Source organism: Carettochelys insculpta, chromosome 13 (assembly GCF_033958435.1).
Source record: "Carettochelys insculpta isolate YL-2023 chromosome 13, ASM3395843v1, whole genome shotgun sequence".
NCBI lineage: Eukaryota > Metazoa > Chordata > Testudines > Carettochelyidae > Carettochelys > Carettochelys insculpta.
This window is the reverse complement of record NC_134149.1, coordinates 23,527,110-23,554,331: the sequence shown is the minus strand read 5'-3', so window position 1 is coordinate 23,554,331 and position 27,222 is coordinate 23,527,110. Positions and strand designations below refer to the sequence as shown.

The following is a 27,222-nucleotide window of genomic DNA, read 5'->3' as shown; positions in this document are numbered from 1 at the left end:
TGTGTATTATCCCACCAAGTTTCTGTGATGCCAACGATGTCATAGTTTATATTTATTTACTGGCACTTCCAGTTTTTCCTGCTTATTACCCATACTTCTTGCATTTGTATGCATGTAATTATACATAGGGTGACCAGATGTCCTGTTTTCAGAGGGACAGTCCCATATTTAAAGCCTCCTGCAGGTGTCCCAACGCTCTTAAAAATTACCGTATTGTCTCGTATTTTCTGTCTTCCCCCTCAGTACTGGCAGGTTCTGCTGTTGGCTCACCAGTGGTAGATTGTGGAGGTTGGCATGCAAGGCTGGTGATGGGGTGAAAACACAACATATAGGACCAGCTGCTTCCCCTGCTGGTCTGTCAGTACAGTTCTAGGTGCATGCTGGCTCTTGGCCTGCTGGGCCCTACCCTGTCCTGTTTCTCGCCGGCAATGGCTGCAGTGGTTAAGTGCAGGCAATTGCCAGTTACATGTCACCTCTGCTGGCCACCCTGCAGCCCTTTATGTGCATTCTCTCACTGTTCTCTTCCTGTTTTGTCCCTTTGGGCCCCCTCACTTCTCCTTAGTCTTGCTGCTCCTCCATATCCCTCCCAGCATTGCATGGAGACTCAGCCTCTGATCAGAGCACTGAGCTTACCAGCAACCTGGCTGGCCGGCTTCTTCCTTCCCTCACTACCTCTGACTGGGCCAGTGCCCAGGACCCTCTAGCTCAGGGCACTGGCCAGGAAGAGCCAAGCCCTGCGTTTACCAAAGCCCTGCAGAGTGCTGTCACACAAAGGCTGTCTTTATCTCAGCTAAGCTCTAGAGTAGTAGGAGTTGGGGGAGCAATTTCCAGCATGTTCATTTCCTGAACCTGCAGGCTCCACTGCAGCCTGTGGGGCAGAGTCGTAGTGCCCCTTTTCACCCACCCCCAGCCCTGAGTCTTCTGGTACTGGGGAAAGATGAGCTCTGCCAAGGTCTCTCTTCCTCTCCCACCACTCCTTCGCTGCAGCTGGAAGCAGATCCCATCCCTTCCCTCCCATGCATTGCTGAAAGGCTGTCATTGGCCACATTCTGTTGAGAACCCTGGGTAGAGGTTATATGACTTTGCATTCCTTCTGCCTACATGTTGTTTCAGGAAGAGGCTGTGCCATGTACCAGGAGAGGCATGTGAGAGAGGTGCTATGGGAATGTGGATGTCAGTCATCCCTCTTGTTTGAGCCCTAAAGCTTTAAAGATAAGGTAGATCAAAAGACTTCAACTATGCAGGATTTCTTTTTAAAAGGGGCTCAGTCAACATGTGTTAATTTGAATGTTTGTATGATAGATTGCTGTTGAATGTGCTTGAATATGAATCATTTTACCAATGTCCCCTAGTCAAAGGAAAATGTTACAGCACTTCTTAAATTATTCAGGGGGATGGGGGCCAAAACTTTCATGAGTGTCACACCAATATTTCTGATGCTTGTGCCTATCTATGTTGGTAGTCGGTTTAGTAGCAGGAGGGTGAAACTTCTGTGATTTTGCCAATTTCAGAAGAGCCAATTCTTATCTAAAGTACAAAGGAACTGTTGTCCGTGGCATAGCAGTTCATCCAATGGGCTGTAGATGGGGTTGAGAGCATTGCTGATGAAGAGAGAGCTAACATTATGGAGCCTGGCTGTGCTTTTTTCTTTCTTGGTACTGTTTTGTGTGGCTCACCCAAGCAAAGCTGGCATGAGCTCACCACAGAGATCAAGTGTGGCCTTCTTACATGATTACAGGGTGCAGCCCCGTAGTTTGTGTTTATATATAATAGCCCCAAATCTGTCTCTGCAAGTCCTGTGACTTTTTGTGCCTCTAGGTTGCTGAACTATGTACTTCCAGTTATTGAGCCCAAAGCTTTTAGGAATTGGTTGCTTTAAAATAGCTAATCACTCTCAGGTCTTCTACACACCTTTCCCAGCAGCTAGCTTACAACATTTCTGTCTGGGTTCAGCTGCTGGGAGTAGTGATGGGAGGTTGGAGACAAGGATTCTATTCTTACAGAAATTCTTCCCTTTACTCATGACATATAATCTCCCCCCTTCCTTCTCTTTAAAACAACAAATGATATTTGATGTCCTTAGCAAAAGCAAGGTGAGACCTTCATGACAGGAACCTTGAGATAGGGACTGAAGCCAGTGAGAATCTTTATTTGGCTTTGGGTCAAGCCCGTCAAGACCTCTGTCTCAATTATTCTACAGTAATATTTTCCAGTAGTGCTTTGTCTTCTACCCTGTGGAACGTTAACTTCAACATCGAGGAGAACTACAATTAGAAACTTTACAATGCATTTGGAATAAACATGCAGATTTCTGAGGTACACGTGCAGATAGCACGACACATCCCAATCCCAGTTTCTAATATTCTTGGGAAACACTGTTCAGTAGTTGTGTATGTAAATAACATTTCAGGCTGAAAAATGTTAACTGCTGTTACAAGTCACACAGTCCTTAGAACTAAAAGTTTAGATGGGAACTTATTTTTCTTGTTCTGTTGGCTTCATAGCACTTTATAGAGGGAATCTCTGGAACTGGTTAAAACACAGCCTGTTTTTCTCCTAGGTCTTTGCATCAGTGAGAGGGTAGAAGAAAAAGGGTTACAAAAAGGAATAGGCAACTATTATTATAAAAGCACAAACTGGCAGTGGAAGGGAAGGGGCTGCTGTATAACCTGGAATTACTTTTTAACTCACTGGCTAGATTTCAAAATGACAGGTTTGTATGGAATGTTCTATTGCCTGAAAGTTGTCTCCTGGCAAATCACAATCTCTGGTGTGAGATTTTCAAAGATACAAAGGGCAATAAAAGTACCCAATTCACACTGAAAGATGATAGATCTTGGGCACCTAATTCCCATTTTGTGCATTTAGAAATCCCCCCACTTTCCCTCCTTCAGTTCTGTCAACTGCAAAAGAAAAGCAACTTTAGTTCACCAGAATGGCATGCAAAAATGACCAAGTGTAAATGTCTTGTTATTGATATCAACTAAGGAAATAAATCCTATAGCATGCTCTGCTTCTGAAAACATACTCCCCACTTATGCTATCCTGTGCAATGTCATTTTTGTCAGGCATCTCTTAATATGTTCTTTCCAGTCTCTGCTTATTAGCTCTGGGAAATTTCCAGGAATGGAAAAGGAGTAAGTAATGGAAAATAAATTTTCAGTGGTGTCAACTGGGTGAAAATTTTCCTCATTTTTAATATTGACTATTGCATTTCATGAATTATGCCCATCAGTATAAGGGATCAATGGAAGTGATCTCTGTAAGACTTCTACTTGATTGCTTCCTTTTTGCTCTATTCATTTTTTTATTTGTTGGATTGTTATGTTAACTAAATGATCTGACTTATAAGTTCTTGGATGTAACTGTGCAGATCTCAGCACGTAAGTTGGTTTACTATAAAATCATTGCTAAATATCTGCTGGGAAATACTTACCTATTTCTTACCAAAAGAGTTTATAGAGGAGGGTCAGATGTGGTGAAGAGCTTCCTGTATTGGCTTCATTCTAGAAAAATATAGTCACATCCAGCAATGAAGTTGTTCCGTACAGGGATCCTCAAAACTCTTATCTCTCACTTTCTCATTACAAACAAACTGTTGTTAAAAATGTGGCCTTGTTTACAGACATTAAATACAATACAGTGCAATGACGGGACAAGTAATAAATGGCCCTTTATAGATAACTCTTCAGAAAATCCTGGCACTACCACCCTTTTCTGGAGTGGAGCAGGAAGTGACTGTTCCAGTAACTCAAGGGTCTTTAATAGCCTGCCAAAGTTATTTGTAATGTCCTGGCAATATAGGTGGAGAGAGTGGTAAAGATGGGAAGATGATGACATGGCTGTCCTATCTAGGAGGGGAAAACTTCTAAGTACTCTTTTTTTTTTTTTTTAAGTTTGTTTATTTTTAAAAAAACTTGAATTGATTCATCCTGGATGAAGACTCCCCAGGCCCTTCTTTATTGTTCCTCCCTCCACTGCTCTCTCCCCAGTATCAGTATTCAAGGAGAAAATCCTTTGTTATCAAAGATCACATTTAGTGAGGCATGACTTCATTGCTGCAAATCCAGTAAGTTTCCAAATGACTGGAGCTTGACTGAGCAAGTTCCGGTTGAGGTAAGCAGGCTTTTATGGAAACACTTACATGTGGTTTGTACTGTTAGAATTAGTAACAGTTTCAAAGAGTAGTTACTAGTAATAATTTGCATACATACATATCTCACAAAACTGGAAGGGACATCAGGATGTCATTGAGTCCAGACCAAGCATCATCCCTGACAGATTTTAAATATTTGCCCCTGCCCCCTAAAAGGCCCAGCCTCCTGAAGGATTGAGCTCACAACCCTGCGTTTGCAAGGCCAGTGCTCAAATCACGGCACTATGTATAGTGACCCATTGACTTAAGGATTGTTGAAGGACTTTACACACATTGAGACTTTACAGTAACATAAACAAACTAGACTCCTTTTAAAAGTGCAGGAAAAGCTGTTGCAGAGCAGCTAAATAATTTCTCTGGACCCCTGCAGAGAACTGGAAGCAAAGTTGGGATTTAAACCTAGGAGTCCTGAGTCCCAGTCTCTGGGTTTAATCCCCATTCCATCTCATCCCACTGTCTGATCAGGTAAAATTAAATTTGTGAGCTAGAGTTTTGTTCACCCTCAAGCCAAATACATATACTTCAAAACGTATACAGATTTGATATGTTGCTGATTTAAATAAACATGTTTGATGGCACTAAGCAAAACTAAATTTAATACCAGCCTAAAGGCTACTGATGAACTGATTTGGTATTTTTAACATTGAAAAAATAAGTGTGACTGCACAGTATGTTGTTCTAAACGTTATAAGCTAAACTTTTCTTGCACCCTTGTTTGTGATGTGTTTGGCAAGTGTTTTCTTGGTGGAGTGAATACATGAAGGCTATGTCTACACTAGAGGGTTTTGTCAACAAAACTCAGAGTATCCATGCTAAAAATGCATTCTGTCAACAAACTGTTGGCAAAAAAGCTGTGTGGACACTCCAAGGGCCCCTCTGTGGACAGACAGGGCTTCCGGATCACTGGGCACCCCTGTTTGCTGTGCTTCTGGTTAGCCATTCCATCGAGAGCGCGGCCTGGCAGTCCAGATGCTCTCTGTCGACAGAGTGAATTGACAGAGCGATCTGTTAACAGAAGGTTTGTTGGAAGATATCCTCAGTAACTTCTGTCAACAGTTCACTGTAGTGATTAATGGCAAGAAATAACTGTTCACGCTTTTAAACTCTGGAAGCAATATGCAGTTGAGAGAGATGATTATTAATATCGCTGCAGGATTTCCATCCGGGAATGGTATGATCTAACTTGGGTAATTTACAAAGCAATCCTAATTGTATTTGAGAGTTGGTTCTGATTTTAAATATTGCATTGGCTATAAATGGCTCTTACATCACTGAACTGGAAAGATTCTTGAATTAGCTACTGCTGATAAAATATACAGTCTATTCTGCATTTTAGAGACTTTAAAATGCCAATAGCTTGCTCTTTCAGGTCCACAGAAGGGTAGAGTACATGTCTAGAAGCGTAAAAACAGGTGTGGATATTTAGAATCAAGAAAAGTTGGAAATTAACTTTTTTTTAAATATGTCTTGACTGAAATACACTTAGTTACAGTACAAATAGGAGATGTACCTAGTGTAGCTTCGGTCCTTAACTCAGGTTCTGGAATGACCGGTTCAGTATGCCAGCTGCCCTGGGGAGAGAGGACAGGCCCAGCCCTGTCTCACTGCAGCAGCTTGGGACCAGGAAAGAAATGCCTGTCCATGGCTGCTGCAGTGGGCACCGCCAGGAGAGTGGTTCATGTTCCTTGGGTGCGGGACGGACGGACACACACACTCTTGCTCACGCTCTCTCTCTGAAGTATATACTAACATATAATGGATAGCTGTCCCTTTCCCACCCTTGTCCCCTGCTGTCCCAGTGGGATTATAGCTGTCCTGGTTCCCATTGCTGGCTCCTGGCTGCCTCCCTGTGGTCATTCTACAGTATAATGGTCCCTCTGACCAGACCCCTCCCTTTCCATTTTGTGAGACCCAATCTCATTCAAGGCACACCCTGTTGTCCTGGCACAACCAAACCATTTCCTTGCTTTAAGTTACAAGAGGAAGCTGCATACCAGATTGTCCTAGCTATTACCATTTAGAAGGAGTTTTTGAGCAAACAGACTCGCAGACGGATGGACAGACATACACAGTTCCTAAAGAATAGTCGATTATAGTGGTGTACAGGTGCCTTTATACTAGCATAGTTATTACTATTCAGCAAGTTGTACTGGTATTATACATCTTTAGAGCCCCATGCAGATACAAAATTGGTGTCCACATCTGTGCCTGCAGAAAGGAGTTATAGCTATCTGCATCCACAGATATGGAGACCCATGGGTATAAAGTGGATATTGCAAGCTTGCAGTGCTCTAAACATAAAATTTGCATTTGCATGCACACCTGCAAAAATGAGGTAGAAGTACCCATGGATATCAGTGGAGCTGCAGGACTCAAGACATCTTTATATCAGTATATCCATATTAGGGAGGCTGTACTGCTCAAACTTTGCTGGTAATGCTGGACCTGCTAAACTGATTATAACAGTAAAACATTCAAGTGGGCCTTAGATGAGTTTCTTGAGAAGATGGTCTAATCTAGTGGCCTCCAACCTTTTAAGCACAAGATCACGTGCTGAATTTAAGGGCATTCCCAGATCTGCCTCAAACCCACATACCGTTGCCTTCCCTTCTCCTACTCCATCCCTTCTGTGAGGCCTTACCTTGCTCACTCCATCCTTAATTTCAGCAGTCTGGGGTGGGGGGTTGGCTGCAGGCTCTGGTCGTGGGCCAAGGGGATTGGAGTTTGGTAGGGGCCAGGGGCTGAGCCTGGGACATGGGGTAGGGATGCAGGCTCTGGGAGGGAGTTTGGGTGCAGGAGGGACTCAGGATGCGGGTTCTGTCTGGGCACTGCATACCTGAGGCAGCTCTGAGCAGTGATGCAATGGGGCTAAACAGACTCACCCCCCCACTCTGGCCCTGTGCTACTCTCAAAAACATTTGGCATGTCCAGCTTTGACTGAGGGGGATGGGCAAGTGGCTCCACATGCTGCCCCTTACCACCTCCATTTGCAAGCACCAACCCCATATCTCCTATTGGCTGTGGTTCCCCATTACCAGCCAGTGGGAGCTGCTGGGGAAATGCTTGCAGACAAGGGCAAAATGTAGAGCCCTTCTGCCCTGCCTCCTTTGCCAAGGGCTGCAAGTATGTGCCAGCTGCTTCCAGGAGCAGCACAGGCCCAGGGCAAGGGGGACTCTACTTTCGCCCAGCTCTGCAGATGATTTGGCTGCAGGAGCTGCCAAGCGATTGTGTACAATTTCAAAAGACTTCCCAGTCTGTGTTCTGTGCATGGATGGTTTGACAAAGTCAATCCTATTCCTGGGCCTCTGGCCTCTATTCAGTCCATTGGGACCACTCAGGGGCCCAGTTGCTCTTGCTGGGGTGAGGGGTGGTCTGGGGGAAACCCAGCCCCTGCCCACTTGTGCCGGGTTCTGGCCAATGGACCCTGTGTGACTGCTGGTGGGAAGGGCTGACTCCCTGGGCCCTTGGTGTAGCAGCTCTTCTCCGTGGGCCACTTCCCCAGACAATTCCCCCAGTACCTTCTCCAGCCTGCAGCTGTAATGAGTCGCTTTCTCAATCTGCTGCAGCTCCCCACTCTCCCTCTGCAGTTTCTGGTGTTCCTGTTCCTTTTTTCTGCTCCTTTCCAACCTGCTCTCTCTCAGTACTTCTGGTTTCCACTCACCTCTCACACTCTCTCCACCCTTCCCACTGTGAAGGGTTTTTAAAGGCATCTTATTAGCCCAGTCATTGGGGCCAGCTGACCCCAGTTAGGCTAAGCTATCTCCCAGCCAGCTGCTTGCTGCAACTGTCCTTCAGGCCCTTCTGTTTGTTTGGGCTCCCTCTGAGGGGCCCTCCACCCTGGCCCTGCCACAATGGAAAAATTAGAGGGAAAAAGAGGGTGACAGATTTGCATTACCCTTGCCATTTAAGTATGCTGAGCACATTCAGGCATATGAGCTACTGCCAGCAAGCCCCTCTCATCCCAAGTCCTGTTGTGTCCCCCCTGTCTGTGGAGATGGGGTGTAGGAGTGATGGAGGAGTTCACCCTGACATTAGCATTCCCCTTGTCTCTCTCCCCCACAGCAAGCAGGAGGCTCCTGGGGGCAGCTCCAAGGCAGAGAGCAGAAGCATGGCAGTGAGGGAAGGGAGCCACTTAAATGCTGGCATGTGATAGCCTCCCAACCAAACCAATCAGGATCACCTGTCAGAGGCTCCAGGTTCCACCAACAGATCACTGTTTACTGCTGTGCTAACCTAAGGATGCCTCCCTATACGAGATCACGTTTAACCAGCTTCAGATTATATTAGTGATTCATAAGTCAAGTCACAGCTCAGACGTGATGTTTTGTTGCACCTCATCATTGTGACACTGCTAAGCAAATTAAACACAAAACTTCAAACAGACACCAGAAATCATGTCCCAACTGATGCTCCTTCAGACTCCTCATCTGCACAGGAAGTTCTGTGTTTGGAATGCCTTAACGCTGCATATTCATCAGCCGCCTCAGAATAGAATTCTTCGGGAAGGCCTGTTTGTGATGCACACCAAATGCACAAATGTCTTTAAAAAACCCTCCAAACCACTGAGCTCATGGGTTGGCATGTTTGTATCGTGTGCATTGTTTGAGTCTGATTTACGCTGAATGGTTGGCAATACAAGGGCATAGCTCTGTTCCAAACCAGGCCAGCCCCACCATGTCAGTGCTTAGTACATTAATGCCACCTACTCCTGGGTATAGATACTTAAAAGCAGAAGGCATATTAAGACACCTGTCCCAACAAGATTCTGGTGCACCACAATATTGAGTGAAATCCAGTGCGGATGACCTGCTGCTAAAATGTCTTTCCCCCGTGCATGAAAACTGCAAGAGCATGTCACCGAGACTGTGGGAGCCCCAGTGATGTCACATGGCATGCAGCCTCCATTGGCATTATGCATATGGCTTTTCAGCTGTAAACAGAAAGTGCCCTCCACTGGTACCTTTTCAGGTAGTGACAGAAATACCAGTTGCTCTGGGTGCAAATGTCTGTAATTAGCAGAGTGTGCAACTTGCACAGCCTTGTGCTAAAATGTGTGTGTGTGTGTGTGTGTGTGTGAAGCTGAAGATGACACTGATTTCTAGACAGGTGGCATATGTCTCTAGTGCTAGTCTTTTTTATTCTTGCTGTAGCCTGCACCTTGCTTGCTCTTTTCCACTTAACTGCATTCTGAAGGCTGCATAAGCCACTAAGCTGATTTGACACTTAGGTCTCTGCCACATGGTTAACATTAATGGCAAAATGCCTGATTCAAATAGGCATCATCTGTTTTACTGCTGAGGACTTGGGAACAGAGATGGACTTGCTGGAGAGCAGAGAATAAAATGAGCAAATGCTGGTATCTAGTTTCCTGCCTCTGAGTCCTTGATCATGCTCCTCTTTCGGTTCAGGGCAGTCCTTAGACAGAATACTTCTGTATTAGCAATTCATACTGCTGTTAGTGAGAGTCACTGTCAGGGTTGTGGATGAAATCCTGGATCATGCATCTATCTGTTCTTTACAGTAGTGCCTCTCACTTGCAGTGACTGCCATGCAACAAAACATACTCATGCATTGTTTTCCTCTCTTATACAGGTTCTTCGGGAGCTACAGTCCTTACAAAAGGCTCGCAAAGCATGGTGTAATTCTTCCTCAGAGGTGGAGTGGATATTGGCTCAGATTAAAGACTTACTGCAAGAGAACAGGTACAGTGTATCTGGAGAGAAGCTGTGTGCTCCGGGCAGGAACTGTAATACAATAAAGTTGTTGGGCTGTCTCCTTGCGTCATTTTACTGTGCTTTAAAGAACTGTGTTTTTGAAATTAGTCACAGACAAAGCCAGAGGTTGCAGTGGCAACTCATCTGTTGTCCTAGTTCTTGATTAAAGAATGTTTCACCTGCCAGTAACCTCCATGTGTAGCTGTTCCTGTTTATGTTCCTTCTGGCCCTGGGATATGTGCCACTCTTTCTACTTCCTCTCTCTTCTCTAACTGCTGCAACAATTGACAGCTCAGTCAAGGTCATTTTGACCTATGGCAGGGGTGGGAACCCCCAGCTTGTGGGGATCTGGACCCTGAGGCTTGGGGTCTCTATAGAATCCAGCTTGCGGTGGCATGGAGGGTGCAGAGCCCCAAGTCTTCCAAGCCGGATTAGGCAAGCCGTGGGTTCTTTCATGGCTGTGGGATAGCTCTGTGGGACAGGAAGTGGCTCTGGGCTCTGCTGCTGGTTGCTGCTATTGTCCCAATTGGAAGGAGCAGCAGTGGCCTGGGCAGCCTGCCCAGAGGTTCCTACTGCTGCTCTGATTGGTTGGAATTCCAGCCAATCAGAGCAGTGTAAGGTGTTGCCTGGGAATGGGGAGCTCAGTCATGTGAATCTAGGATGCTGCAAAGGTAAGTACACCTCTGTTGCCCAGACCGTGTGCCCCCAGACAGCTCCCTTCTAGACCCCTCATCCTGAGCTCTTCCTCCCAGGCCCTCCACCTGCAGCTCACTCCTACCTGCTCCCTTCAAGACCCGACACCCTCCCTCTCACCTAGACCCACATCCCAGCTCCTCCTCCCGCTCCTGCATCTCACCCCAGCCCAATTCTCAGTCTGCTTCTGCATGCTCCCTGCTGCCCAGACCCCATAGCCCTGTCCGTCATACAGTCAGAGAGGGACCACTTTTGTGGTCCCTGACTGATTTGTCTACAGGTCATTGGCTCTGATGCGAAAAAGGTTCCCCAACCCCAACCTATGGGGTGGTTTTGTGTATCTTACTTCTTGGAAATAGTCTCTACCCCAGAAATAGAATAGACTCATTTCTGTAAACTACTATTAATGAAGTATTTCTTGCAGGCAGTAGAGATGAAAAAACTGAAAAAATAAAACATTGGTTCGTTATGTGTGTTATACTTCCATGTGGGGATCACAAAGCGCCTATGAATTCAGTTTCTCACAATCTTATGGACATGGTCTAACTTTTGCAAAGTTCCTGTGAGGAAATATTATCTCTATTCTACATCATTAAATGTGTATAACAATAGATCCTGGGGGACTTGACTGGGTATTGTACAATTTTGTACGGAGACCCAGTCCCTGCCCCAAGAATCTTGTAGTCTGAGACAAGTGACAAATGCAGGACTGGGGAGAGAGATGCTATCAAATATATACAAATTAGAAAAGCAGCTGCATTTTTTTTTTTTTTTTTTGAAACCTTAGAAATATAAGGAATGTCATTTGCCCCGTGTTTCCCTTTAATCTGGATGTGAGTGGATTCGTTGTGTTTTTTTTTGTTGTCTTTTTGTTTTGTGTTTTTTTTTTTGTTTTGTTTTTTTTTGAAGGTATCAGCTTCAGGGAGATCCTAAGGACGTATTTGAAAGTCTGCTGGATGGTAGCCTGCCCATGAGTTCAGGGGCAGCGGAGGGGAGTAAGGAAGGAGGCATAAAGATGTTAGTGTAAACAGCTTACAAATGGGTATTTGAGGTTGCCACCTTTGGTAGAACGAAAGAACAGAGTACAGGTTGCACCTCTGAAAATTGGCACTCTCCGGACTGCCAGACCATGGATGCTCCTGGACCAGCAAGCCTGGGAGTGGAAGGGCAGGCTGCCAGCTGCAAGGAGGTGGGGAGCCCACAGCAGCAAGGAGCCAAAGCCTCTGCAGCGGCAGTGCAGAGCTGGGGAGGAAGCCAGACCCCAGCAGAAGCTGAGCCTGAGAGGGCCTGGAGGCCAGAGCCCTGGGGTGCCAGTCAGAGTCCCATGGTGACAAGGGGGCCAGAGCCTTGTTACAGCGCTGGGGAATCCAGTCTGGGGTGAGAGCCCTGAGAGCACAGGTCCAGGACAAGAGCCCGATGGCAGTACAGACTGGTCAAAGCCCCCCTGCCGTCCTAGGGAGCCTAGGACTGGGCCTGGAGCCCCATGCACAAGGCAGACCAGAGCCCCACTGCTGCCCTGCAGCAGCATGGGCCCAGGACAGCAAGAAGCCCCACAGCAGATGGGCAAGGAGGTGTGTATGTTGTGGGGAGCTGAAGCAGGCACTTGGGGGCCAGTGGCAGGGGACCTCCTCTGGTTTGGCACATGCTCTCATTCGGGACCAGTAAAGTGCTGACCATGCTGAACCAGGAAAGTGCAACCTGTAGTGAAAGGCTTTGGTGGTGAGAACAAGATAGTTGTGTAATATGTACTGGAGAAATTTAAGAAGGGGTGATGCATTCACAGGAGAAAAAGAAAGTGAACTTAGTAGCTATGGCAAAACTGAAGCAGACAAGTTTTGAAACTGGATCTGAGCATATATTGCAGTGATTTCCGAATGCAACCTTATCAGCGTCCTTGTTGATTTGAATGTATCCATTCAAGAGTTTAGGCAAAGCTTTTTTGTAATCAGATATAGAGGAGAGAAATATTGTTGCTCTGATTGACGAGCGTATCATTTGTCTGGGAAATCCTACATTATATATCTTTTCTTCACATTAGTACTTTTAGCCTGATATGTTTGTTATTAAGGGCAAGATGGTATGGCAAACTATCCTGTATTATTCTTTAATGGCTATTTTTCTGTGAAAACTTTGCTCCCATGAGCCCTGAAATCATACGTTCTCAGCTTGTCTGAAGCACGGCTTTGGCATGTCATTAGATACATCCTCTCTTAGCTTTCATTCTGTTCTCCACTATGTTGTATGAGTGAGCTCGGTACACTTAGCATTTGGAATGCACTTCCAAATGCATCCAGAACATTGTCTTGTGCTTAATTCGTCAGGCTTCTCCAAAAATATTTCACTTGACATCTTGTAGCTGATTATGCCTCAGAATGGCCTTTTAGAGGCTGCTGCCCTACTTATACCACCAAATATCATTATATGCTATGAGAGAGGTGGATCTGAGTCATCCTGATTAAAAATGTTAGGAGTTGTTGAAATGCTAAAGAATCAGTGGCCTTAGGGTTCCAGACTTGAGAGCCCTCAGTGCTCTGCAGCGCTGACTCTCCGTCATTGGCATGTCAGAGCTGCACTAATAGTTTTCCATAAATTATTTATTTAAGTTGCAAACTTCCTTTTTTAAATTACATTGTATGCATCCTGCTGTGAATATTTAATGTGGTTGCTTGAAAGAACTCACGAGATTTCTGGCTGAATTGGTCATCTGAGATGGGCTCTCTCTTTTCTAGCACTAGGCAAAATAAAAAGGGAATGAGTGGAATGGGACTTTAGGAAGTAGCCCCTTTTGCTTAAACTAGCTACGATACACAGGTGAAGGCACCAGGCTGGAGTTCGGTAGAGCAAGAAAGCGTGAAAGAGAATCCCCTGCGAGTTATCTTGCATTCAAGTGAAAGTTTGTGTTGCTCTTAGTTGCTGTGGCAAAAGGTGTCCCACTCCTTGTATTGTAATGAAGCTGGGGGTACTCAGTAAGTATCTTGTTTATATTTCTGTGTATATTATATACACACACAGGTACAAGATTTATATTCAATTGATTTTATAATTCTCCAGTAAAAATATTAATGTAAACAATTCTTCAGTAATAGAGTGCTGTGACTTTTCTATTTTATGTCTGATTTTTAAGCAAGTCTACATAGTCTGAGTTGAAACCAGGGGATACAAAAGGCAAATTAGACTCTTAAAATAATACAATATTCTGCAAAGGTTGAGAGCCACTGCTTTAGAGAACAGGCTGAGCATGGGGGAGACTAAAGATTGGAATGGTATCTCTGGTATGTCACGAGATATGTCTGTAGAAACAGCAATAAAACTAAAAAGCAGATTTTTGTTTTCCGGTTCTTGATGGTAATTGAATTGTTTTAAATTTTGATCATCAATATCCTTGGTTTGTGGAGAACAGTCTCAAAAGACCAGGCAAGGCATAGGATGCCTTTTACTCCAGGTCATTGCTACCAGTTGTAGGAGAAAGCACTGGAGACAGGAGATCGTACACAGAGTAAGGCTGTGGTGGCAGGAGGATAGCTATAAAAGCAGTCTAGCCTAAGCTTCACTTCCACCTTTTGCTGAAATTTCACCTTTGGGAGCTTCCTGTGGAGTTTCAGAGCAGTGACGTGGCACAGTGACTAAATGACAGATGCCAGGGCCTGAATGCCTTCAAGGCGTTTTAATAAGGTAAAGAAAGAATCTGCCATGCCCCACTCTCCAGCTTACTCCCTCAATGTATATTTGCACAGTTTGTTATTCATAACATGTAACAAGATGCCATTACTTGGATGTGTTTGTTGCATTTTTTAATGTAGACTGTCTCTCTCTCTAAACAAAGACTCCAAACAGAGCAGGAAGAAAGAAGAGGGAAGCACGAGTATCTGTGAATGTAATAAGGTTTATAAACGTGTGGCTTGTGTTTCAGTTCTTTAGTAGGTACTTTCATGAGGTGATTTGATTGCTGGGCTCATTTGGGCTACCATGAAACTTAGCTGCTTCTCTGCTTTGTCTAGACAGTGAATGCTTTTCAAGGAAAGTCTTGCTCAAGGCAGCCACTTATGGAAGATGGGATTGCAAAATACTCATCATACTCATGCTGGACTGGTAAAAAAAAAAAAAAAAAAAAAAATCAACCAACCTGAAGCCTGCCACTGTGGCTGGGCTAGAGAGGGTTTCGCAATTGCAGTAAACTGCCCGAGACTTGTTTTCATTTTCTGATATTTTCCTCCAAGCCTTTTCAGATAAGGAAACTTTGTTTTCTGTAAATGCTGGTTGAATGATTTTGGACTTTAGTCTGTTCTTCTTTTTGTTTGTCCTTGCACACAGGTAACTCTCTGGTTCAGGAACTAGGATGAGTTTCCTATCAAACATTTTTCTGTGTTGTGTGGGGTGGCTTCCCTTGTACCTGCCCCTGCCATTGTACAAATTTTCCTCAGGTCCCTACAATCATGCTGGATTTTAGTTAACACAGTGTTAATTCTGTGCTCCATAGCTGCCCCAGATACATAGAGAGGCACCAGTGGGTGACCCAGCATCCAACTACCACATTCCTACATTGGCATCTACTGATGTAGAGCAGGCCAGCTGCTGGTGTAGTGCCTGTTGTTTAGAGTGACTGGGGGCACTCTAGGCATTGTATCATTGCTTTCAGTTTGGTAGAGGGGAGGCAGTGGGTTCCCACTTCCACAGAGGAAGGAAACATAACATAGGCACAGGAGAATGTGGATGCATCTGCCATTAGAACCTCTTCCAGTGGATTGCAAGAGGAGCTGGGCTAGCTTTTCCTGTCTTTGCTGTGCATGGGAGGTCAGAATAGGAAACAAATAAGCCAGATGAATTGACTTTATTCTTGTCTCTGAGGGAGGGAGGATTTGAGTTGGCAGACAGGAAATCTTGGTCTGTGCATTACTGCTCCTTTGCTCTTTTAAAATATATTTCACCCAGTGGAGAGTAGTAAGTAAGCAAACAGGCTAATTTCCCTGGGACTGTACTCATTTACTAAGGGTAGTGGTGCAACTGCAGGGAGGCACCTGCCTCTTCAAAAGACCTGAAAAAGGGATGCTAGTAAAAACGTACCACGTTGGCAAATCTGCTTGCACCAAAGGCTACTGGCGTCTCTTTCCCCCATGCCTGCATGCCCTCTATCCTGAGAGCCTGTAAACAACCTCCTGCCTCCCATCTTGGAGTCCACTGTAGGAAAGATGAGGAGCAACTGGCTGAGATCTGGGGTATTTCATGCAGCCATGTCATCTGGGTCCCTGTTCAGGTCCTCTACCGTGCCTGGAACCTACAGGGAGACGGTCAAGAAAAGGAAGCTGCTAGTGCAGCACCAGCACAAACCTACGCACACCAACAAATAAACACCATGCAGTGGGCTTGGTACTTCTGTCAGCAAGTGCCTGCTAAAAGTCCTTGGTGCCCATCATAATGGGCTCTAGGCGTCTAGGCAGTGGATGGACAGTTTATTTTCTACCCTAGTATCTGCAGATGGTTGTATGAATTTAGGCTTTTGTTCCTTACGCTGTGTGTGCAAAATACAATAATTGGAAACTATTACTGGAATAAGCAGCTGAACAAACTAATGGGAGCATAATGCAAATAGGATGTAAAGATGGATATTGTGTTAATTTGTGTATGCACAGCTATAAGGGACAACTGTAGAGGCGTTGTAAAAGTAATTTGCTGAGCACCTACCTGAAAAACTAGACCCCCTTCAATGTGTGTGTAGTGCTGAGCATCTACACACCAATGCATCAGAAAGTCACTAGTTGAAAATTGAGGTGTGCATGTCTGCTTGGTGGAACGGATTGGTGAAATGGGACAGGTGCCACTATACACAGCCGCATTCTCAGAAATGCTCAGTTCACACATACTGCACTGGTTTGCACTGAACAGGGGAGCTGGCTGGGGAATGTTGAACCACTGGAGGAGCAAGCTGCAATCTCTTTGTAGTAACCCATAGCAAGTGTGTTCAAGAACTACCCTTCTTATGGATGGGGCAAATGAGGTGCAAAGAAGTGAAGTTGCTTGATGGAGGCTGTGTGATTAAGCCAGAGCAGCACAGTCAGGAGTGGGACTGAGGATCTTCTACCTTCTAGTCCCATGTTGGGTTCATTAGACCACACTTCCTCTCCTATCTTTACTTCCAAGCACAGCGCTACAGACTTACAAAAAACAGCATGGGCTGTTATATTTATAGTTGAGGGGTGGCGCTACCTATTTCTAGCAGCTGGAAATGATGCTGACTGGAGTGACATTTTTTTTACTCCCTCAGGCTTTCTTGGAGAGTCAAGAATGATTAAAAGCATCTCCCATAAAAGAATCCTACCTGTTTCTATTGCCTTTTTTATTAGCAGTAGTACATTACTATATTAAAAATGAAAATAAGACCCTGTCACATTCTTGTTTCGATTGTCCTTTATATAGCAACACCAGCGCTGCAGCATAGCACATGTTCCTACTGGGTAATGCCAGCAGATCTCTCCTGTTATGAGTATGAGCCTATCTGTAAGCTTCAAGTGAATGATCAATAAGCCACTGAAGAATTAAGGCTAAAGATGAAACCGTTGCCCCCTACAGCTTCTGGCTCCCAGTTCAAAGTTCTGCTATGAATTTGCCCTTTGCCTTTTGACACCAGAGAGTAGAGAATGGTATTTAGATGCCAAAGTAGCAGTAAGAATTGGGGGAGTGCTTTATGATGCGCATACTGTTGGTAGGACAAGTACATCTTTCTTAACCATACAGAGGCCCCAGGGAGCCAACTGGAAGTGCTCTGTGTTGTGCATGTTTCTATCAGTGCTTGAAATACTCTGTCAGTCCAGGGAAGTCTGCTTAATGCCACAGGTTATACGGAGAGAGCACCTCCAGAAAGCCCTCAAAGAGACTAGTTCGTAAAGGACAAGCACAGCCCACTTTCTTGGGAATATGGAAGTATGTGAACAGTGTTCTGTGAATTTTTGCAGCTATTTATTTAGAAGAATTTCTGTCATTTACTTAATTAATACTTGGAAAATGTGTTAATTCTCAGGTGGCCAGAAGGTAGGAACAGGCAACTGCTATGTTTTGCTCCAGAGATACACTTGGGTTGGTTATTGGAAGAATCTACTGTGTCACCCCTCGTATTCAGTGCCTATAAGGGAAGAATTAGTGAGGCATTCAAAGCTGAAACATTTTCAGTGTGCTGGTGATGCTCAGGTTTAAATTGCAGTCTCATCTGATGTGAAAAGTGCAGCCAAATGCATTTCCTGGCATATGGGTAAGATTGGACTGTGGATGAGAGCAAGCTGGCTGTGGCTCACTTGGGGGAAAGGAAACAGTGGAATTGAATAAGGTTCTCTCAACCATTCTGAGCTTATACAATCAACATTGGTGACCAAAGTCCATGGCTTGGGGTCTGATTTGACTCCCAGCTGTTTCTAGATGAACAAATAGTAGCCTTGGGTGAGGTTGCTGTGTTCTCTCCTGCATAGGGACCTTGCACTATGAGTCATGTCTTTTCATCTCTGAACTGAATATGGCAATGCACTGTATTTGCATCATAAATGCAATAGAAAGCTGCAGCTAGTGCAGAATGTTGGTAGGCTGCTTGACCAGTACAGTTTCTTGTCATGAGCACACTAGGCCTGTGCAGCAAGATCTGCTGAGGCTGGGTATTGGCAAATGGGTGGAATTTAAAGGGGTGTGTTTAGCCAATGAAGCCCCAAGTGGCCTAAGACCTGTGTGTCTGAGATGCTCCTTCTCCCTATGAGATTCTGCCTCAGGATGAGCAGGTGTGGTTCCGCTTGGTTAGCTTCACTGTGAGAGCACTACTAGAGGTGTGCTCTAGAAGGGCCCCTTTCTTGGGATGTTCTGCACCCCTTCTGAAGTGGCTGGCCTGACCTGGGCCCACAGAAGTGTCAGCCTGGGCACTGGCAGAGACTTGAGGTAGTGAGGAATTGGAATGGAGATGCATCATGAGAAGCTAAGTCTTGCTGACCTGTGGTGAAATGAGATGTGGGAGAGTGGGGGTGCTTTGGATGACTGTAACTCCTTTTAGTATGGGGTTTCAAATGTACGTTGAAAGTCCTTAGATGGCAAATTTCTTTTAGATTTTTCTCCCCCTACCCCCACAGCTGTGCGTGCTTCTCTGGCCATCATGCTGGGAAGAAGGTAGCTACCTTGCTACCTGATGCAAGTGATACTGGGACTTGTGGAGAGAATCCCAGTCTGCCCCCAGAGCAGGACTCTCTTCCTACCTGAAGTTTGTTCCTTGCCATTCCTTCAGATTGAGATCCATCAGGGAGGGAGAAAGGATCATGTCGGGAAGAAGGGAAGGCTTGGCATGAAGTTGATGGCATTGAACAACTGAAAGTGGTAAGGTCGGCAATGAGCAATAAGATAGATATATGTAGTGTCCTTTGGGTGACTGGACTCGTCTCATGTTGATTGGAAAACAAACTGCTGGGAAGGGAAAGAGACTAAAAAACAACAAATTTCCGACTTCACTGCTTTTGGAGATACAAGGCTAAAAGGGTCAACTGGCCTCTTTTAGTAGTCCATGTAATCTGAGGAAAGATCATTTAGCACTTCTGCATGACACTAGATGCAGTTCATTGCTATGATTCTCTCCATAGAAATCACATGTATACAGTGATGGAAACCTGACAGGTGTCCCACAGGATTTAAAAACAGAATTAGTTTCCAATATAAAGACTCTCCTGATGCCTCAAGGGGTTGACCCAGTCATCTCCCTGAGTCAGTGGTGGTTGTCATCCCTGTTTGCATAATTGCCAGGCTGAGGCTGTATCTCCATGGAAGTGGCCTGAAACAGTCATTGTATCTAGGAATATAGTAATTATCCTAGAACTGATTCCAAAAAGGAGAGGGAGCTATACCGGAATGTATTCTCTAAGGCAAGAAGCAGTCTACTGCTGGCCTTTGTAGTAGCTGGAGTCTTGCTCAATCGCCTGGTTTCTGCAGTTCAGTGTAGTGTTTGTGTATGTTTTACTTGCACCCAAAGGTCTTTGAATTGGGCTCCTGTCTCTAAAATCTGGAGGTCAGATCTGTTAAATTTGTCTGGATTTTCAGATTTGGCTTTGGGGATTCCCCTCTCATCCCCCGCAGAAGTTAAGAGCTTCGGACATCCTGTAACAGAACCTGTCATGTTTAACTTTGGTTTTACCTCTGTAAACCCAAAGAAAATAGCAGTGATTCTATTTCCTTTTACTTGACCATTCTGCACTTTAAAATAGTTAAATTGATTTTTATGCTGTTATTTTAATGCTATCCTTTGGTACACACAAACCCTGGACTTTGCAGAAGCCCCTATTCAAATTATGAGTGGATTTAAGAATTTATACTTGGACCTACTGCTGCTTTTCACTGCCAACCTCCAGCTCAGTCTCTCTGAAACAGTTTAAATGAGTTTCCTCCACCTTGCTCTTCAGTTTAACCAGTCCCTTGTTCTAGCAATTACACGCCACCTTGGGTTGCAGCTTCAGCTCTGCCATGCTAAACCATAACTGCCATTTGGATGAGAGACCTTAAAGTACGTCCCAGATACTGCAGAAAATGGCTTTGGGCAGTTCAGTAGAGGATGCCCTTCTTTTGACATTTGAAGTAATGTCTTTAATGGGGTGATGGGCAGATGGCATCTTTCAGATGGGATTTAACAGACCTGACTGATTGTGATCCTTATGGAGCAGGGGTAGGGAACTTTTTTAGGGTTGGGGGCCCACACAAATGAGAAGGAACCCTTCTCCCTCCCCCACCCCACCTCATGGATGTGGCCTCCAACTGATAAGCAGGAAAAAAAAATATCCTCTCACTCTTGCAACTCAGAGTGCCTAGTTTCCCCTTGCCTACCAGCTTTGGGGAGGGTGATGCCAAGGCTCAGTGTTTCCTCTCAGGGCCAGATTAACTTTTCTGAGGGCCTGAGGCTAGTAGATTTTGTGGGTTCCCCTTAGGGTCTGGGGTGGGCTGAGGGTGCTGGTCTGGATGGGAGGGGAATGCAGAAGGAGGGTAGGAGTTCAGGTTGTGGGTGGGAGGAGGAGTGTGGAAGGGGCCAGGGGCTTTGGGCGCCAGCCTGGCACAACACCTGGGGAGGCACAGGGAGCTCCATACCCCCCTACACTTGCAGATACAGCCTCCTACTTCTCACATTGGCTGTGATTTCCTATGCTGCTGTTCCCCTAGAATGGCAGCATGCAGAGCCTCTTCCCTCCACCAGTGGTTCCCCATCCCCCCTCTGTGGTTGTTAGACTTCCACCATGCATTACAGAGAAGAATAATTTTCATGAAAATCAGAGCTGAATCCTCTGCACTGCATTTGACATTTTAGTGCATAGGGATTGTTCCCCCCTGCCAGAGTACAAATGTAAACCATAACATCCTGGCCATGTGCTGGTTTGGATAATTGTGTTTCAGCCCCCCAGTTTCAGTGGGTGTTTTAAATCCCACTGTGAAGCTGGTTTGGGGCTTGAAAGAACTCAATTACCACCATTTTTAATTTGTTTCTTTAGGGGGTCACCAGCCTGGCTGAGCCCCCAGACATGGGGAGGCCACCCTGCTACTGAGGACAAGAGGTGCTTTGGAAATGCCAGATACGGGTGGACTTAATGGGGATTTCTCTTTGCTCTAGGGAGGTGGTAGCTGAAGCTCTCCTAGACGATGGCTCTCTCATCCCGACCATGGAACAACTGGCCACTCTAAACATCAAATGTGAAGGTCAGTGGCTCAGACTTTGTGCAAAATCTCCTAAATAAGCACACAGAGCTAGGATAGTGAGGTAGGCATCATATGTTTTCTCATTTTGATGAAAGTCTAAGTTTGCATTAGTTAAATGTGTCTTAAAACATCCTGTGTACTTACATCAAAGCCTCCTCTCCTGCCACTTGTCTATTATTAGTTTTTGTAAATCCTATCCCGTCTTTTCTGATGTCCTTGTATTTTCATGTCTGCATTCTAATTCTGTACCTTCTCCTGCATGCATGAGTGCAGACCTTCCGTATCAATGCTGTAGTAAAGTAACTGCCAGCAGAGGCTACTGCCCAAATCTGATTGGGACCATATGCCTCCCCTTGCTATATCCTCAAAAGGTAGGGGTTTCATGGAGACCGCCAGGGAATTTTTTTCTTACCCTCATATAACCACGTTAGCTGCGACTTGCTTCCATGTTGTTGTTCACTGGTTGGGAGTGACTCTTGCAACTGGCATTTTAAAGGAGCCATTGTTATGTCTGCCTCTCAAATATTGGGCAGCCAAATGCTATTTTCATTTGAAATCTCATGTCTAACTCCCTTGGGATCATTGAAAATCCCCTCGTAAGAGGTTTCCAGTTTCAATAATTATATTACAGTAGTAGAGCTATTCGGAGCTGCTCAATACTATATTGCTCTAGTCTATACTCATCCGGTTTTGCAATACATTTTTAGATGGATTAGCTCTAAATTATGTGGGAGTTGAGTTTATGATGGCAAAGCATTAGTACAACCGATAGATTTTCCTGAAGCTTACAGCCTGATTTTGATTAAGCTTCATATTTTGTGCATTCACTGAAACATTGTATTAATTGTCTAATTATCCATTCATTGTTTTTCCTGTCTTTGCTGATTATAACTCTGGTTCAGAGTGGGAGGCCAGGAATTCAGGGCCCAGTGAATACAGTATACGTTACTCACTTTCGTGATATGACTGAACCAGATACTATGTTCAAAATACTTTTGCCATTTAACTGTGGTGGGCTTTTTCCCCCCCCAATAGACAATAAAGAATTGCTGGATTTCAAAATACCACAGACATTTTACTGCTTCTGGCAGCCTATGCTCAAGGGCCTCCATTCCCAAGATTTTACACAGACCCTGCTAGAGAAAATGTTTGCTGACCTGAAGCAAAGTTCTGAATCTTCAGAACTCCGGCCTCAGTACCTGATCAACTGGATCACTGGGATTCTGACTGCCAATACCAAAGCTAAAGCTAGTGAGTGAATCTTAAATTCCTTTATATCCTATATGAACCTGGCTTTAAAATAGTCTTCTAGTCCAGTGTAAGGAAGGGGGAAGATGCTGTTTCTTTCAAGTCAGAAGTTCAGGGTTCTGATTATACTGGTCATGTTAATTTACTTTCAAGTTCTGAGTGTTCATGCTTTTTAACTGGCACTTTGAGTACCCTTCAATTCATTGTAATATATAGAAAAATGGCTTTCAAAACTTCATTATGGGTTTTATCAAGACTTGAAAGATGGCAATTTGTCTTGTAAGAGACCAGTGCTCCTGCATGGTGGTGAGAGCACTGCACTGTTAACATGCTGCTTAATACATAAAACCTAAACCAGTGGTTTGTGTTAATACTGTTGCCAGTTAGACTTCTTATCATAAACAGTTCTTAGGAGTCTGAGGCTTCCAGTGCCGTGCTCAGACCACTAGGTCATTCAGTGCTGCGTTTGCAGCATCCCAAAGAGTACACTTGATGCGGAGACCAACTCCTGCCTAAGGTCCTTTTAAGTTGCATGGCCTGCTGTGGCTGGGAGACAGGCATCCTTCCCCCTGGTCCCAATCCAGCCCCATCCTAGATCTGCCATGTCTGGGGAAAAGGGAGCCCTCCCTCAGCTCAGTCCAGACCTACAGTGGATGAGCTAGAGACACCTCTCCTTTCTCTCCTGACTCAGCTCAGGTCCAGACTTGCTGCAGCTATTGACAGACACCATAACTCAGCCCAAACCTGCCCTTGCGAGGAGGCCAACTGCTGCTGTGGGGAGAGAGAGCTGGTTGGTCATCCTCTGTTCCCATTATAGCCCCAGGGCATCCTGCACTTGAGACCCTACACGCACAGCTGGAGCTCTCCCGTCTTTGTCCCCCAACCCTCTACCCTAATCGAACGTACCCCCTGTCCCAACTCCAACGCCCTTGGCCTCTGCACCGCCACGTGAATTTGGTTATGTGAACCAATAGGGAGGTGGTATGTCACACATTAACTCCATATTGGTGTATAACAAAACTCATTCAGCACATGGATGGGGAAGAATTAAAAGGAGCTCTGGGCCCTGCTATGGCTATTCTCATTTTGTTCTTCCTATTTACGCATATGTGCTCTTGCATAAGGACAGGATGTAAAAAACATTTTTAGAGTTGCTGAGGCTGCCCAGTCATGGTATATTACGTTTCACTCCAGAGACAGCTACATTCTACAGTTGATTGGAATTGTAACCTGTGAAACTCATTTATATAGGACCTTCACCCCTGACAGAATCAATGGAATGAGTTGTTTCTAGTTGTGAGGCTCGTCTTCTGTATCTTTTTTTATAGGGAGGAAAATGGGACGGCCTTCTCAGAGTCAGATAAATAAAAGCAAGCTGTTTCTCCATAGAGTTTCCTTGCAATGGATAAAGCTCATTGATGAATGTCTGGAAGCTCCCTGTTGGGCAACCCCACATATACTACAGCTGTAAGTGTGATCCCATCTTTTTGGGAAAGGAAAGAGGGTACAGGAAAAACAGATCTATTGCAGCCTGGTCAGAGCCATTGAAAAATGTTCAGTTATGGCTGGACCCTTTCACTGACCTGCTGCGACCCTTGTGGAAACCATTTGGTGTATACTAAGCCTATATTGTTTCTGCTCTCTCTCCACTGGTGCTACCAAAGAGAAAGCAGCAGAACTTTTCTGGTCTCACTTTGGAAAAAAAACTAATTGAGAGCAGAAGTAGAGAAGCTAGAAATTGGTGACTGAAAAAATCCACACTCAGGGTACTGGGAAAGCAGTATGGGCAAAGAATCACAATGAGATTTGTTGACATTAACAATGTAGTGAAAGCTTATCAGGGCTGTAATCTTTATTCCCCCCCCCCCCCCCCCCCGCAACCACACATTTTCAGGAAAACATCAGACTATTTAAGAAAACAGGTGGGGAGAGTAGCCTCTGAGCCCACTCAGCTTGGGGAGATTACTATTTCTGTCATGTGCACTGTCCCAGTGACATGCAAGAGCTGGTTTAGAGAAACTCTTATTTAAGAGGCTGCTGGGTTCCAAAAGCCCCTCTCTTGGAGTCTCTTCTTGCCCGTGATGCTTTGGTTCCTTCCATGTCTTTTTAGAATTCTGTCAGACATGGAGCCTCCTTTACCTTCAAAGGCTCGGGAGAACCTTCTCTACCTCTCCTCCATCTACACCCAAGAAGGAGGCCCTCTCTCTAGTCCAGGCTCTTCAGACAGCAGCGGGCAGCCAATTTACACCATCGAGAGCTTACAATGGAAGGCCAGACAGGATGGTCAGGCCAAAGGACAAGACCAAAGGTTGGAAAGGCAAGAAAAGGTAGCGGTAGATGTTTGTGATGAAGACAACAAAGGGGAGGAAGAAACGATGGAAGCTGAGCCAACGCCTTTGCAGGAACTTCATGCTGATAACATGATGGTTATTGCTGAGAAAAGGGCAGCGCTGCATGGGTCTGTCTGGCAGATCAGTGCAGGTAAAGGTGATTTTAAGACATACTCTGGTGCCCTGGGTGCCTTTGTCACTGCTTAATGCAATTGAAATGCACAGTCGCCCTTCTAACCTCATAGCCTGCTTAAGACTGAAGCTTACTTCAAATCTGTGTTAAAGCTAAATCCCTGTGAACTGTTTTTTTCCCAGTCTACCTCTTACAGGTATCTTCCCCTCATGTCACGGGGTCCCCACTGCAGTTACTCTTTACAGGTACACAAAGTTAATGCTTTGTTAACTTTCATATTGTATTTCATCCTCTGTGGTTAAAATTCCAGTGTACCTCATTGGTGGAGGAGGGACATTTTATGGAGTTGGATAATACAGGTTCAACCTCTCTAATCTGGAACTCTTGTCTGGCAAACTCCGTAATCCAGCATGATTTTAGTAAGCCAGATGACCGCTTATCATGGGTTTGGCCAAGTTTCCCATGGTCCTATAGTTTGTTTACAGCCACCAGTCCTCGCTCTCAGTGTTCTGTGCTGTTATTCAGCTGTAATTTATGCCTAAATATCTTCTAAGAGCCCAGTAAGCAGTGGAGGTGTTGTTAATGTGCTAGAAAATACTGTCCAGCCGTCATCTGGCAAATTCTCTCATCCAATATTGGTCAGGTCCCGAAGGTGCCGGACGAGAGACGTTCAATCTGTACGTGCTGAAAACTTCCTCTTAATCAGAAAGAGCTCATTGGAAATACACAAGTAATACTTTTAGTGATGTGCAGTGTGCTTCCCTGATAAGTAGCATGCTCCAGGAAGCTCTCAATACATGCAGCCATTACGTGAATGGATGAAATGAGACAGTTCTGAGATCAAGTAGTGTATTAGAGACCTGAAGAGGGACCACACAAGATCATCTGATTTGACCTTCTGTATACCACAAGCCACTCACACTACGCAGTACTTGAACACTAAACCCATCTAGAATGAAACCAGTTTTACATCCCTGAGAAGATAAAACTATTGTGTTTCGGGCAGGTTAGCTAGTACCTTGTTATTTCCAAGACCACTTCTGGACACTTATTTTTGAGGAACTGGGGAGGACTTTAAGGTTTACAGGGTTCAAGGAAGAAGCAGGACTTGTTGAATATTTTGGTGGGGTTAGGATATGGAGGAAAAACTGGCGAGTTGTACGAGGGAAGGCATTTCAGGTATGGAGCTGTGTGAAAGGAAATACAGGCAACAGGGCAAAAGGCAATTCAGATACTATCTCCAGAAGTACATTATTTTTTGTCTAAGCAACTACCTTTAATCAAATTGATGTTGGTTCACTGGACCTGAATGTTCAGGTGAGTGGGAGAATAAGGTAACAGTGAAATGAGCAACTTATCCATGGTAAGCAGGAGTTACAAATAAACATTTTATGGTTGGCAGGAATAGCGAACATTTAAAGTGCTGTGGTTGGTTTGCATACAAGGCTCTGCTACCAGAGTCATGTTAGATTGATTCTGTTTCCAGTAGCTTGATACAAGTTGCGTTGCTCTGTTATACTCTCTTCCTGCATCATCCTACACCCTTTTTCCTTTGAGCTAATGTTCTTACTTGGAACATGAAATACGCTTATTCTTTTAGATTGATCAGGTTCCTATTTTCCCACCTCCAAATTAGCTGTCATCCCTTTTGTCAGAAAAGCAAAGAAGTTTGAGAAGCCTGGGTTTCCAAACAGTGACACGCAACACACTTCTCTTTGACTTGGCTTTTGAAGTTTAGGAGAAGATTGGATTGGGGATTGTGCGCCTAACTTTGAATAGGATGTACAAATAGCCAGCCTTGTTACTGCTGTCTAAGGTGGCCGGCAGTCCCTGTGAGCATGTGCAGTCTGCAGGCTGTCCAAAACTGGAGAGGAGAGCAGGAAGGGGAGGGCAGAAGATGTAACTGTGCCCATCCTTGTTATAAGAACCTAGCTGTTGATAAGAGTGTGTGCAGTTTCCAAGCTATTACTGTGTTCCCTCTTCTACAGATCCTCTCTCCCCTCTGTAGTGAGGTGCCTGAGATTCTTCACAGGTCATTCAGGATTTCTGCAGCTTTTATATTGTTTGCCTTCCATTTTCTAAGGCAAGTTCCTGTTTTCAGTCACTACTGTATTTTGCCAGCACTTGAAGATGGGATTTTAAAGAGACCTCAGTTCAGTGTGAAAGTGGTCTCAAAAAATTTGAATCCTCAACTCAAGAGATTTCATTCTAGTCAACCAGCTCCCCTTTGGTTAAAGATATATTTTTTTCCTTCTGCTG

The 27,222-nt window shown here is 44.9% G+C and overlaps 1 protein-coding gene across 2 annotated transcripts in view; it reads left to right on the top strand.

Moving 5' to 3' along the window:
* The window catches only part of LAS1L (LAS1 like ribosome biogenesis factor), a 59,141-nt gene that overhangs the window by 15,169 nt on the left and 16,750 nt on the right, over positions 1 to 27,222 (top strand). For both annotated transcript variants that reach the window (XM_075007709.1, XM_075007707.1), the window contains exons 7-11: positions 9,749 to 9,858; positions 21,167 to 21,252; positions 22,288 to 22,503; positions 23,829 to 23,967; positions 24,611 to 24,981. In XM_075007709.1, coding sequence (XP_074863810.1) covers positions 9,749 to 9,858; positions 21,167 to 21,252; positions 22,288 to 22,503; positions 23,829 to 23,967; positions 24,611 to 24,981 — 922 coding nt within the window. The remainder of the gene's footprint in view (positions 1 to 9,748; positions 9,859 to 21,166; positions 21,253 to 22,287; positions 22,504 to 23,828; positions 23,968 to 24,610; positions 24,982 to 27,222) is intronic.